Genomic DNA, 14,462 nt, shown 5'->3' with positions numbered 1-14,462 from the left:
AGTGGTGGCGTGACGCTGTGTTCCAGCTCGCTATACCATTAACTCAAGTATGTGAAGTTCTTTCAGGTCAGGGGCAAACCCACATCGGTTTTTAAAAAAAAATCGGGGCCTTAAGCATGTGCCTCATTTGCCTATGTGTTAATCTTGTCCTGCCCCTCAATCCTGACCTATGGCTCCCCATTCTCTCCTCTGACCTTCCAAGTCTGGGTGCCGCACGCACAACTTTGCCCATATATTTCGGCCCCAGCCTACCCTACCCACCTCCACCCCTCTGCTATTCCAGTCAAATCAATTCAAAATTAAAGCTGAACAGGTAGGCTGAATATCAGGTTGTGGGATAGTCAATCAAAGGAAGTGGAGGAAGCCCCGTTGCTTGGGACGTTGAACACCGGACTGGGCGAGGCAGTGTCGAAGAGACCATAAGCAGGGCCCCATGTTCTCTGCAGCACAATGGGACCAAATGTTGTGGCCAAGGGCCCCCCTAAATTCTGCATCAAGAATCCCTACATTGCTCAGCAACGTTAGTGAATTTAATGTATTTCCATGAAATACACTCCATTCCCACCCCTCTGACACCCAAGCACACACCGCTATGAGTCATCATTTAAAACACTCATATGATAGATCATTCACCAGGGATCGTTTTCAGCAACAGGCATTTTTGACAATGGATTTTGTTGCTCATTTCTCCACAGGTCCCAGCACTCTGGGCTGCCTTCAGGCATCATGATGTTATCTAGGCAGCCTGATTTAGTCTCCCATCCATGATCATTGCAGGAACCATCCTACCAATATGACTCTCAGGTCTCTGCTGGACCTGTCCATACCAACGCAGCCTAGCCTCACCCAACTTGTCTTCAGTTGGGCCAACCTGGATTAGACCCCTCCCAACCTTATTTCATTTCTTATCACAGAGCATCCAACTATTTGACCATCTCAACATCTTCATTTCCATGGTTGAGAACACACTGATTTCATGTCTTGTGGCTGGCCAAGTCTCTGTTCCATGCATTCGAATGGGTCGAATTACAGTTTTCTACACTCTGCCTTTTAACTTTACTGGTATCTTTGTATCACTGAGAACTGGGGTCAGCTCCTGCATTTGCACCAAGCAGCTTTGGTACGATGCCAGACATCACTCAGGAGAACGCCCTTGTCCACAACCACTGATCCTAGCTATTTCAGTTCTTCCACTCTTCTAAGCTCTCTGCCTGTGCTATCCTTTATGGTAGGTCCTCCTTCCTCAGCCTTACCAATGCTCACACTAAGTCCTGCCTACTGAAAACTGTATTGTCACTGTTAAGTGTTGGTTTGCAGGGTCTCATAGTCTTCTGCACATATCACTAAGTTATCCTCGAATCGCATTTTTCAAGGCATTCCCTTCCGGGATTCTCACTTATCACAGCCAGGAGAGCTGCAAACAAAAACGGACTCAGCGCAAACCCTGGTGCAGGCCAACATTTACTGGAAATTCTCTCCCATCGCCCCATTTGGTTTTTGACTACAGTACTCGCTCCATCATACGTATCCTGGATAAGATGGACATATCCTTCCAGTACACCTCTCCATCACAAACTAATTCTTTTAGAGTACGACCATACCCCTTCTCCAAGTCCACACAGACCAGGCCCAGTTGCCGTCTCTTTACTCTGACCTTCTCCATGGCGATCCATAAAGCAAATATGGCATCAACTATGCTCCTTTCCATCATAAAGCCGTGCTGACCCTTCCAAATTTCAACTCTTCCTCATGGATACTTTTCAGTAATCATCTCCCACACCTTCATAGCAGGTGACGTCCACTTAAGTGGGCGATAATTAACACACAGTGTAATATCTCCTTTCTTTTTAAACATGAGCACCACAAAGGTTTTACATCATTCATTCAGCATTTTCTTTTTCTTAAGAATATCATGGAACGGACTTGTAAAATCCTTGATGCCGTCCCTTCCCAGTGACTTCAGCACATCCAGACTTCATCTGGTCCAGGTGCTTTCTCCTTTTTCATTTTCCTACATGTCTCTACAACTTCTTCCTCCTTTATGGAGGGGAAAAGGGAAACTCTTATTTCAAACCCAGGGTGTGGGGCTTGAACAGCTGACCTGTACTGCTTGTCCAGTAGATATGCTCACGGGAACTGATGCCCGGTGCACCTGGCTGCAGCAATTTAATGGAATGTGCAGCAAAAATGCTGAGTTCTGTGCTACGTTGTGGAAAGGCCATATTCCATGTGCATGGAGTTATGGAGCCCATGGGCCCTGACTGAGAAAAATGGGGCAATTCTCCTCGGAACCAGTGTTTCAGGTTTTCTGTCGCATTTTTGAGGTTATCTTCCCACCTGTAAGGGCTAGAAGTTTCTTTTCTTTTAAATGAAAGCTGAGATTCTGGAGCACAGTTTGGTGGCAAGAAGTGACTTCTACAGCCAATTTTATGGCCGTGGATTACACAGGGCCTTGACTGTGAGGGAACGGAGGCCTGGTCTGGATGGCCCACAGAGCCTTTCAGACTCTCATTTGCAGGACACTAACATTGATTCCTTGGGCTCTAATTTTTTTCCTTGCAGCTGAATCAGAGGAACACTGTCCAAACGTTAATTCCTGTGAAGAAGATGGAGAAAGGCCTGCTACTGGAGCACATCCTGCGCAACCTGAAGGTTCCCCAAAGCTATGAGGTTCGCCTGACGCCCATCACCGATTTTGGGGCTGGTGATATGGCTGCCCGCATCATCCGATACATGGAACGTAGGTATCTTCCCCCTACATCCCACCCAACAGAGCAGGGGCAGGGTCCTTTTCAGCATTGGGTTGTTGGGTTATGATTACGGGAGGGAGTCTCAGGGTGATGAAGTGTTGTGGTGACGCAGTACCATCGATGCCCTTTGACCATGGTTCTGCAGCCTTCCTCACCATGGGACCCCATGCAAAAACTTGGGGTAGGGGGCGAAATTCATTTTACATAATGTTATGTTCTTTGACTTCCAGCCTGTTCCCAGTCAGGCTACATGGCCCCTTTGCTGGTGGATGATATTAGGCTCCTCTGTTCATGTTAGGGCACAAGCCATGGGCATTGTGTTGTAGCCGGACTGACCACAAAGGAGAGAGGATCTGGGGGGGCCTTGGAGCAGTTTGTTCCACAACTCTTTTCGTAGCTAAGCCAATGTGTTGTAGCTGTGTTCTAACTCCTGTGGAGCGCAGGGCCCTCTCCCTGATCCTGCGGATCACTGGACATACACTCCGCTCCCACGCCACATTCCTGCAGGACACCAAGCTGCTTTGATATGCTGTCAGATAGTTGCCCTCTCAGTTTCACTCAGGAGTTTGGGCCCCATCAGTTCAGCATGAAAAACCCACCTATTTCAGTTCCATGTGATTTTGCACAACTTTCCATTCCCACGGGGTACTAATGTGCCTTAGTTTCCCTAGGGATTCCAGTCCCCTTTAGTTGCACACCAGCAACTAGGCCCTATTGATTTCCTGCAGGGTGGCAGACCCTATTCTAAGAGCTACCTCAGTTTTCCATCGGGTGTTAAGCAATGTTGCGCTGAACAAAAGTTTTGCGTCTGTGGTTCTGTCTGCATTTTGAAAATAGAACTGTGAACCCACAAACTCAGGACATTGGTGTGTCCCAAACACAGGGATTCTCTCATTTGCAGCTTAGGGGCTGTGGGTGCTTTGGGCATTAGTCACATTTCTCAGTTTTGATTTTTTTTTTCCCTTGGGGAAACACATGCTGTTCTAAACCCTCTTGTTTTCTGTTTCCTTTCCCAGCGATTAACTATCCCAACCCGGCAGGTAAGCAACGAGGCCTCCAGTTTTATTTTTGACTATACTGAGCAATACCTGCTGGGGCAGCCATGGGCAACTATCAGACTTGCCAGAAAGAATGGGGAGGTTGCAGCCATGCCTGGGGTGCTGTGTGGCACAGGTGGCTTTGCCAGTTCCCTTCCCCTAAAACAGCATGAAATTTACAAGCACTGAAAATTTCCTCCACCAACAAGTGCTCTTTGTTGTAACCCTTCGTGTCAACAGGAGAAATACGGCAAAGAAACGCATCCCACTTACACCTGCTGTACATATGACCTCCAACACAACTCTCCTAACTTTAGCAACATGCTCCTATCAAGAGGGGCATCAGCAACTCGGCATTGTCCCAACAATGTCTGGCTTTTTCAGAATAACCCGTCTGGTCTGAATTGGGAAGGGAGCTGCCTGATACCCCTGCGGGATGTTGGAGAATGTTTTCCAGCATGGATCTTCTTCCCCTGCAAACACCCACACCCCCGTTCCTTATTCTCCTTTCCCAGCATTGTTCTTTTGCCCAGCAATTGCTCTTCCAGTTATGCCCTCTGGGGGATACACTTCCAGCCCAAAGCTTTAAGAGCTGGCTGCAGGGCCTGATTTTTCTTAGGTACTGAGCACCCATAGTTCCCGTTGACTTTGAGCTGAAAGTCCTCAGCATCTCTGGATAATTAACAGGAATAGGACGGTGCCCAGATTTCTTGAGAGAGAATTGTTTAGGGTGGTCCCAGAAAGTTAGAACTAGTGGTGGAATCATCTCCTCCGGGTGGAGGAGGGGATGCCCCACTGGCTGAATCACAGGGAACTTGGCAAGGTAAATTGGGGAGAAGTTCCCAGGTTGACAGAGCACTGACTGGTGGTCCACAGAGAGCAGGCTGGTCCCGTAGTGGTGGCTCCTCCTCCTGGTTTCTAGCTGCCAAATTGAATGGAATGAAATGAAATGAAATGAATGAAACAAGGTGTGGTCCACACTCTGAAGAGGTTTTTGAGCCCCTGCGCTAGGGAGTTTTCTGTAGGAAAAGGTTCTGCCCTAGCTAGGGGCAATAGCTTCCTATCTAGTCATGTGGCTTTTCTGTCTGTAATTCGTATGATTCTGGGACTTCCCTCCTACTAGCATGTCCCTTCCCACACGCTGCAGCGTGGCACCTCAAGTGTCTCATGTGCCTCCAATTCCCACGTCTCTTGAGTGAGGGCTGCAGCTTTGCCCCTTCTCCCAGCTCCTTGCCGTCTCTGGTGAAGACTCACTGGGAAACATTAAACAAATTGCCAGGGTCCTGTATTCTGTGCATCCAGAACACGTTCCCTTCTGCACCTGGCCTGGAGAGAGATCCCATCTCAGTGAATGGGGGAAATCTTTCCTTCTGCCACTTCTTTTCATGTACACATAGCTCTCGGAAAATCCTGTGGGGACCTCTATCTCAAGAGTGACCATGTCCTTGGGCACTTGAGAAGTGGGGCCTCCAAAATCTGCCATTTTGGCTGCTTGACAAGGGCCACAAGACTAAAACAGACCTGATGCAAATGGGTACGGTTACAGCCCCCCCTTATATTTCGATACAGGAGAACAGTCGCAGGTCCCACATGGTGTGCTCCATCTTGAGGCAAGCTGCACTGAATGCTGGGAGCTATATGCTGCTCCTTGTGGGTTCTGCCCTCCGCATGAAAAATGTGAGAACAACTGCATTGTCGTTGCTTTGGCCATCCCCACTTTATAACAACGCCCCTTCTCTTCAGACCTGCTGACCAGCGAAATATGGTCACAAAGGCTGCTAGCTTTGTGTCCATGCTGCAAAGATAACCCAGAATGGTACCCCACCCTTTGGAGCTGCTGGCTCCACAGATCAGCAGAGTGTGCCTCTTTGCCCTTAACTCTCCTTCCTTCCACTTTGAATTCCCTCCCGAATGCCCAGCTGTCTGGAGCAAAAGGCAAAGATGAGATGATTAATGCCCACAGCAGCCTGATCTAGGGCACACATAATGGTGATTAATGTACAGACTTGGAGTGTCACTTAATATAATTATTTCTTCATGCATGTTCTCTTCTGGCCTAATAAGATGTTAATGATGTTGGGCCATGCATGCATGTGGCATGGTTACAGGTGCTGGGGTTATACAGCATCAGCGATCCAAAGGGAGGGGAAGGGATACTTAAGTTTCATGCACTTTGAGGTTAGAGACAGGAGTGACCATAACCAGTAAAAATATATCCAACTCTAAGAAGTTAAGTGATACCTTCTGTTGTTTTACTGGATCCCTAACTCCCTGTGGTCAGTAAAGATCTCCTGGCACTTACTGTAAGACTAAGAGTGTTAACCCAGGGCCAAATTCTAGCTCGGGTGAGTCTGTTCTTTCTCCCAGAACTCCTCTTGCTGGTTCAGTTGATTACAATCTTCACTTCCTATTCTAAACTCTTCTTACTCTTGTGCAGAGCTTGTGTGTGCAGTCAAACAGCTGCCATGTTCCACTCCAGAAGTGGTTGGTGAAATGATTTCTTCGTATGTCCAGTCCAGCATTCTGACATCCTTGGAAATTATTCCTAGTGAAATATAAGAGATTGTTTTCTCTGCCACAGGTCATCCCCTTCCTGAGCAGGAGCAGTGTTCCAGTCTCAATGCACTTTGTGCTAACGCGATCTGTCATCTATTGCACGCAATAAAGGGTGATTAGCCCATAGGATTTACCATGCCTGAATAGACCTAAGGAGATTGATTCATCCAGGCCATTGTTTACACCTAGTACTTCTAGCCCTGCCTCTGACAATGGCCAATGGCAGATACTCTGGAGAAAGTTGAACCTCCTCCCACACTGTGAATGTGCGGGAGTAAGAAATGAGTTGAGTGGTTAGAGCATGGGTCTGAGATTCAGATTTCTCGAGTTCTATGCCCAGCCCTGGGAAAGGAGTATGTGTGCCTAGTGGCTCGAGCACTAGACTGAAGTTGGAGACTCCTCTTTCTATTCCCTGCTCTGTCATTGGCTCTTTGTGCAATGAGTGCAAATCAGGCTGTACATCGTGCTCGGTCTTAATTTGCCCACCTGTAATATGGAGATAATGGTTACGTATCTCCCCGGGGTGTTCTGAAGCTCACTGAATGAATGTTTATAAAGCACTTTGAGATCCTTAAGTGGAATGCATTATGGGTCTAATAATACTGAACACTCTTTTATATAGTGCTTTTCATCCTGGCATCCCAAAGCACTTTACAAAAGGCGATTAAGCATCACTGTCCTCACTGTACAGCTGGGGAAACTGCCACACCGAGGGGAAGTGACTTGTCTATAGTCACACAGGAAGTCCGTGGTAGAGTGAGGATAGAACCCAGCTCCAGACAGTTCCATGTCTTAGCCATCAAACCACTTCTACTATATCCTTTTTGAGACGGGGTGACCAGAACTGCACACTGTATTGAAGATGTGGATTTATTTTGTGGCATTATGGTATTTTCTGTCTTATTATCTGTCCCTTTCCTAATGGTTCCTAACATTCCATTAGCTTTTTTGACTCTTGCTGCCCATGGAGTAGATGTTTTCAGAGAACTGTCTCAGAGCCCAGAGAAATGTTGACCTCTTCAGAGGTTGCTTGGTTTTGCTGTTTGGCTTGGATGGAGTGGAAGCATGGTCTTCTATTTTAAAGCACAGGACTAGGAGTCAGGACTCCTGGGTCCTATTTTCAGCTCTGCCTCTGACTGTCTGTAACCTTGGATGAGTCCCATCCTATATTTGCGCCTTTGGTTTCTCCATTCATAACATGGAGATCATTATATTTCCCTACCTCAGCGAGGGACTGAAAGGCCTAGTTCGTTAATATTTGAAAAATGCTTTAAGAGCCTCAGGTGAGAAGTGCTAGAGACTGGCAAAGCTTTACACATATTAAGGTCCCCACCACAGATTCTCAGCAGCCTGTGCGTGTGTGCCTCACAAGCATTGTCAGGTTCTGGTAGCTATTGGCTATGGGATGGTTCTTCACTTCCTGCCCTGCCCTGGCGTGAGAGGTGCTTCCTTGAACCTGAGAATTGGGTACATTTCAGTGAAGGGGAAGGGATTCCAGCCTGGGGGTATTTTAATATTAAAGGAGTTACAGGCCATAGTTCTGTTTCATGCCCAGGAATCCATGTCTTGGGCTGTGGCAGGTGGTCCCCTGTGGAACAGTAATAGTGGCTTCTAATGTTAACTGCTCAAGTTTTCTGTCCCATTCTGTGAGGGGCTTCATCTCACAGGGTCTCCATTCACGTGGCTGTTTTCACAGCAATTCTGTCCCTCCTCACCATCGACCCTGGTCTCACAGGCTCCTGGGCACGCCCTGTTGTTCACCATCAGAGGCCCAGCTAGCTCTAAGAGCCACCCAGAAAGATGACTCCACATACATCTGTACTAGCCGCACCTGGTCTTGAGTGTTCCCTGGGCCCTGACAAGTCACAGTTCAGTATCTGCCTTTCTGTTCTCTCCTCCCACCCCTCTGCCATCTTGAGGGTTTTTTTTGGGGGGGAGGGGGTCCCCGTGTTCAAGTTCAGTGAATTTTGCGCTGGTGAAAAGTACAGCCTGTCACCCCAGAGACAGAATTGCTCTGCCCGTTCCTAGGACGGGCTTCCCAATCTCCTAGCATGCCCTGCCCCTGCCAATGTGCCTTTCCATGGAGCTGTTCCTTGACACAGTCATTTACAAAGATGTAACTTCAGTGGATGTCACCAAGTAGGGCAATGCCGTTATAAAGCGAACTCTGTGTCCAGACAGCCACAAGGCACAGGTGGACATGGAGCTGAGTCCTCACCAGCACCCCCAAGCCCTTAAGGGTGTCCCCACAATTCAGATGCTGTTCCTTTCCATGTTTTCACTGTGTCACACACCAGCCTGCGTACTCAGTCACTCTGAGTGGGAAGTATGTTTTGGGTAATGACACACAAATGAGCACACCTTGCATTCAGCGAACCACAACCAGCAACCCGTGAACTGTAGTTGGGATTACCCAGGGGCTAAACCATGGCAAGTAGTTCACTCTGGCAGGGCTGATTGTGCTGGTTTGGGAGCTGGGCCTGCTGGAGGTGAAGCCAGGCATGTTGGTACAACCTAAGCACATTGGTTACTGGTGGGTACCAGCCTCCTCTGTCGTGATCTGAAGGTCTCAGCGCATCCAGCAGCACAGCAGGTCTGGATCTCAGCCATCTTATTCACATAACCCCCTGGAAAGGACACGAAGCAGCGGCTGTCTCGCTTCTTCCCCTGCCTTTTGGAGCTGAAGATAAACCAGCCATGGAGAACATATGACAGTGATCCCCATGCCTCCAATCTCCCAGGCTCTTGCCAGGTCCAGTCCCCACTTCTCCCTCCTCCTCTTCCAGCTTCAGCTGCAGAGCAGCCCCCTGCGCTCAGCACTACAAAGCAATAGCTAATTTGGATTAGGATGCTAATTAGAAATGAATGGACTGAACGGAGAACACTTAGCCAGGGTTAATCAGAAGTTAAATGGGCAGCCGAGCTCCCTATGACTGCATTCGGCAGTTTCCTGCTGAGCTCCAGGGGCCTGCATTCAGCAGCAAAACCCAGCTGCCGTGGTCAGTGAACCACTGTGGTTGAGTCCCTCAATGGACAGAGCATATGGCTCAGGTGGTAGTAAGGACCGTGTATGGATCCCAGTGGATCTCAGAAGAGGTCAATTTTTCTTCCTTTTAACCCTCCCAAGCCTAACAAGGTGGGTGCTATCCAGTCCCCATAGTGATGTGCCATCAAGGAGAGACAGGCATACAGTAGGAAGAGGGGACAACAATTTAGAGCCCCAAGTTCTATACTCCAGATAAGGTCTCCGGAGACACTGACTGAGCCACTGAAATCCACACGACCCCGGGCTCTCTCCCAGCCAGTTCCTGAAGCAAGCCACATCTGGAATCACACTTGCTGGGGATACAGGAATTTGGAAACATAGGAACTGATGTCAGAGCACAATTCTCATTTACATACCCATAGGGGAAATGTGTTGCTGGTGCTTAGTGCTCAGCTTGTGTCCCAAAGCAGGAGGATTGCTAGCCCCTGTCAGTTTCTCCTTTTAAACACGTTGCTTCCCAATTTCATTGGGTGCCCCTTGTAGAGAGGAGCTCCTGGTGGAGCTCTCCTGCAGTAGCTCAGGGCAGACTGTTAAGAACCAGGGCACAAACGCCCCATTGGCTGTGAGTGCTATACTTCAATTTCACCAGCCCATTATCAAGTGTAAACACCTCAGGCGCTATAACTTTACATGGAGTCCCAAACAGTCCCCTTCGGTACTCCAGGTAAGCCTGCCTTTGTGATAGATACACCATGAATCACAGGAATATTCAGGTTACTCACAGTCCCAAAGAATCAGTCACTTACTCCAGGTCAGTTGCACTTCAGCTCGCATACCAGAGACAATGTTTGTAGCCGATCCTATACTAAACTATCTAAAGATTTATTAACTAGGGAAAGGAAATGAGTTCTTTACAAGATTAAAGCAGGTGAACATCATACACAAATGAGTTACAATCTTAAAATCCAAAAGGTAATAGAAGCTTCTATAATAAGCAAGTTCTATATGTCCTTTAGGTCTAACCGAAGCTAAGCAGCTGGGGATCCCTTGCTTATGCCTAGAAACCTTCTCCCCCTCCCCCCGAGTCGAAGCAGCAGAGACATCATTCCTCCTTGTTAGGGGGTTTTATTCCCTTTCCCCCACCCCTATCTGCTTTGAGCTGCAAACTCAGCTCATGAGAGGAATTCACTTGCGTGACTCATCTTCGTGGGGTGGGCAGGGGAGAGTAAACAACAAAGTCTTTTGTCCTCTTTAATGGTCCACTCTAGTCCTTCTGATGTTGATGGGCCTTCCTTGTCAGTCAGGACATAACAGCTTCTGTTGGATGCTTGTGTTTCACACTAGTTTATGTCTCTGTCCTGTCTGGTATTTACACAGTTACAGAGGCTTACAATGCAAATGCTCAAATATTACCTTGCAATATGGGATACTGATGTTGTAAGTGAGATCATGTTGAAACACTAAACACATCCTTCTAATTCTAATGCCTATTTTAACAATACTAAGACACAGGTGAGGCAGACTGATTCTAGCAATGTATTTGTCAGTGTTCAGTGGAAACATGGGGACCTTGGCATGAGCTGGCACCTGGTCTGTCAGGGTCACAATCCTGATTTACCTTTGCTGCATCATTCACTAGTTTTTATAGCTCACTTGTGTTCCCTCCAATTCGCTTCCTCTCTAAACTGAGCAGTCGCAGTCTTATCCAATTTCCTGACCTATGGATCTCTCTCTCCAGCCTCTAATCATTTCAACTGCCATCACTGGACCCTGTTCTATTTCTGCTCTATTTCTTTCCTACGTACAGCTCCCATTGGCTTCAACAGAATCCCAGTGCAGGCATCAAACGTCAGTGGTTGGGCCTTGATCTCCTTGACCTGGGACTAGTCCTTTATCATAAAAGTTAAAGGTGGCAAAGCCTTGTCAGGTCCCATTTGGTCCACTCTGTGGGAACCAATGTAACGTCAGGTCTACGCTAGAAGCTTTTGCGGAGTAGTATTGTCCGTTGCGGGAGGAGGGTGACTTTTTAAAAAAACATTTCTGTACCAGCAAAAGTGTCCAGGCAGTTACATTAGCATAAAAGTGCTTTTGCTTGTATAGCTTGTTTCACACCAGAGCTACTCCACAAAGATTTGCTGCCATAACAGAGTGACAAGAAAAAATCATTCTCCAACCACACAACTGTGCTGGCAAAATCCCCTGTGTAGATGCAGCTTATATCAGCAAAAGAGTCCTTTGGCCGATGTAGCTTTTATGTCATTCGGGGAAGTGGTTTAACTACACAAGCAAAGGAACTTCTTTGCCAATATAAGTTGTGTCTCCACTAGGGGGCTTTGCTGTTATAGCTATGTCTGCAAACCTCTTCTAGAGTAGACCTGGCTTCGGATTCTTCCCTATGGTGCATTTGCTCGTGTTTGGTCCAGTCTGGTTTCAAATACCCTGGCGATGTGGCTTCTACTGGGAGATGATTCCACAACCTAGCAGATATCGCTTTCAGGAAACTTTTCTGGTATATTTAGCTTACATGCTCCTTTTACCCTTCTATAGCTCTTCCCCTGTGGAGCACCTACTGATTCTCCTTGTTCTTAATACCCTTATTCCACTGTTGTAGACAATCGCATCCTCTACCCAAGCTATATGTGTTTAAGCTGATTAAGCTTTCCTCCCTGGTTAGTACCCTGCCCACCTATCCCTGCGATGACATGGATTCCTTCTGCCCTGACGCAGCATTACAGTGCAGAGTCACAGACACTGACTTGCGCACTCCCCCCAAGTGAAAAAGGCAACCCAGCAGGTTTGGGGAGTGGTGAAGCTCAGTGACTGATCAGCCCCTTTTCTGCCCACAGATAACACCTGCCGCTTTGAGGACGAGAAGATCTGTGGCTTCATGCAAGACAAGATGGACAACTTTGACTGGACCCGTCAGAATGCCTTGACTCAGAACCCCAAGCGCACTGTCAACACAGGGCCACCCACAGATATCAGTGGCACGCAAGAAGGTATGCAGGCTTCTAGTTTTCCTGTTGCTCAGCTCTGTGCGTATTGTGAGGGTGGAGAGCCACTGAACTGTGTCTTGCCAAACCCTTGTCAGGGGCTCCTTAGCCCTCAGCCCCCTGCCCCCCCACCCCCATTCTCAGGATCCCGAGGATGGAGTGCTGATCTGCTTTCCAGGCACACACGTCTGCTCTGCATGGGGTGCAGGGAGCAGGCGGTTAATTTGCATGCTACTGATTGGCATTAAATATACAATTAAAACGCCCACAACTTTGTTTAAAGGAATAGTGAGAGCTCGTTACCAGCTAATTGCCCGCTGCAAAATGCCCTTGTCCTATCTGATGCTTGTTTTGAAGTCACAGAGGGAGAAGAAAGTAGGAAACTGCTCTAGTACTTAGGAATGTCCAAGTTGATTCCAACCAGATGTTATCTTAAGGAGGGAACCCAGTGAGGCCACCAGCCCACTAAGTCTCCTCTGTGCTGCATCCACTTGGAAGCGGTTTGGGTGAGCCCTCGAAGGCTGGGATTATAAATGTGAATGGTGAGGGTAAGTACTGAGCACCCTGCTTTGGAACAGCCTCCTTATCTCTGCTTTGTGGTCTCCTCTGATTGCCAAGTCTCTGGTGCAGTGCAGATGTGGACGGAGCCCCCTGGATGGGCAGGGAGCATATTCTGCTGTTTTAACCTAGCAGTATTACATTCCTCCTTCCGTAGGAAGGGAAATGAGCACAAATATCTGAACCAAGAGCACATGGGAATCACCCATTTACCATCCAAGTAAATTGCTTGTCCTGTAATTGTTCTCCAGCATGAAAGGGACACTGGTAAAATAAACAGCTGGATTCTAAATCTGTATTGCATTGTAAAGCTGTTCTTCTTCCCTGCATTACTAAGAGGAGGCCTACACTTAAAACACCGTATCGCTGTAGCGCTTTAATGAAGACGCTCTGTGCAAACGGGAGAGCGCTCCCCCCTCGGCTTAGCTAAGCCGCCTCGCCGAGAGATGGTAGCTATGGCAACAGGCGAAGCTCTCCTGCGGACATAGCATTGTCTACACTGGGGGCTAGGTTGGTATAACTGGGTTGCTCGGGGGTGTGGATTTTTCACACCCTGGAGTGACAGTTATACCAGTATAGGTCTGTAGTGTAGACCAGTTCTAAGAACCCCTCTGATATTGTTATTTAAAGATCTTGCCACCCAGGGCAAATTTGTTGGAGCTTCTCACTCAACTGGGCACAGTGAAATTAGAGTGATCAGTTTCACTTTTTCCTCTCTCTCATCCATTTCGCTCCCCAGTTCTCCTCCTGCACAAAGCAGTCAGATTTGGGGTTCCCAGTGCGACAGGGGTAGGACTTAATCTCTCTTCCCCACCCCGCCCCATCCCCAAATTTGAAAGGCACGAGCTCTGCTATGCCAGCTCAAACTGCTGGCCCATCTAGTTTACTGTCCTGCTGCCACTCCTCAGGACACTCCAATGGCAGGTGAAAAACACCTGAGCAGGATCAGCAGGGCACGGCTGGCCAAGAACATGGCTGGGTGCTTTCAAAGCAAAGGCTGCTCAGCCAGGGGTGAGAAGAGCAAGGCTGACTCCTTCTCCCAGCATTTCTCTCCATGTTAGGTTAGTTCAGAGCCTGCCCTAAATGTTGGTTCTAAGTTGTCAGCATCTCCTTTGCTTTGCAAGGAGGGAGACCCAGTGCGTTGCCTTTCCCCACCTTTCCCTCTTGGTCTGTAGGTTATTACATGTTCATTGAGGCCTCCCGGCCCCGGGTGACAGGAGACAAGGCCCGGCTCATCAGCCCCCTATACAACATCACCGCCAAGTACTTCTGCGTCTCCTTCTTCTACCACATGTACGGGAAGCACATTGGTGAGTCACCTGAGAAGGGGCAACACTGGCCTGGGGTGGGAATCCCCCATGGAGGAGGGTCTTCCAGCCATGTCTGCTCTGTGATCCTCTGTTATCCTCAAATAGTCCTTTTCCACTGCCCCAGTGCAGAGCTGAATGGGGCTGTGAGCCCTGCATTTAAAGCCTTCTCTGAAAAGGGCACCAGTTCCCTGCAGTGCCTACCCTGTACCTTGCAATAGCCCTTCCACCCCTGAGTCTCGCCCTTCCTACCACACCAGCACCATGCCGCATTC

At 48.3% G+C, this 14,462-nt stretch overlaps 1 protein-coding gene across 1 annotated transcript in view; it reads left to right on the top strand.

The window, feature by feature from the left end:
• MDGA1 (MAM domain containing glycosylphosphatidylinositol anchor 1) overlaps positions 1 to 14,462 on the top strand; it is a 188,255-nt gene that overhangs the window by 151,126 nt on the left and 22,667 nt on the right. Inside the window, exons 11-14 of the mRNA XM_077811908.1 lie at positions 2,563 to 2,740; positions 3,767 to 3,790; positions 12,176 to 12,328; positions 14,056 to 14,190. Coding sequence (XP_077668034.1) covers positions 2,563 to 2,740; positions 3,767 to 3,790; positions 12,176 to 12,328; positions 14,056 to 14,190 — 490 coding nt within the window. The remainder of the gene's footprint in view (positions 1 to 2,562; positions 2,741 to 3,766; positions 3,791 to 12,175; positions 12,329 to 14,055; positions 14,191 to 14,462) is intronic.

The sequence above is a fragment of the Eretmochelys imbricata genome, chromosome 3 (assembly GCF_965152235.1).
Source record: "Eretmochelys imbricata isolate rEreImb1 chromosome 3, rEreImb1.hap1, whole genome shotgun sequence".
In the NCBI taxonomy this organism is placed as follows: Eukaryota; Metazoa; Chordata; order Testudines; family Cheloniidae; genus Eretmochelys; species Eretmochelys imbricata.
Note: the sequence above shows the minus strand (reverse complement) of the source record. Positions and strands in the feature narration are given on the sequence as shown.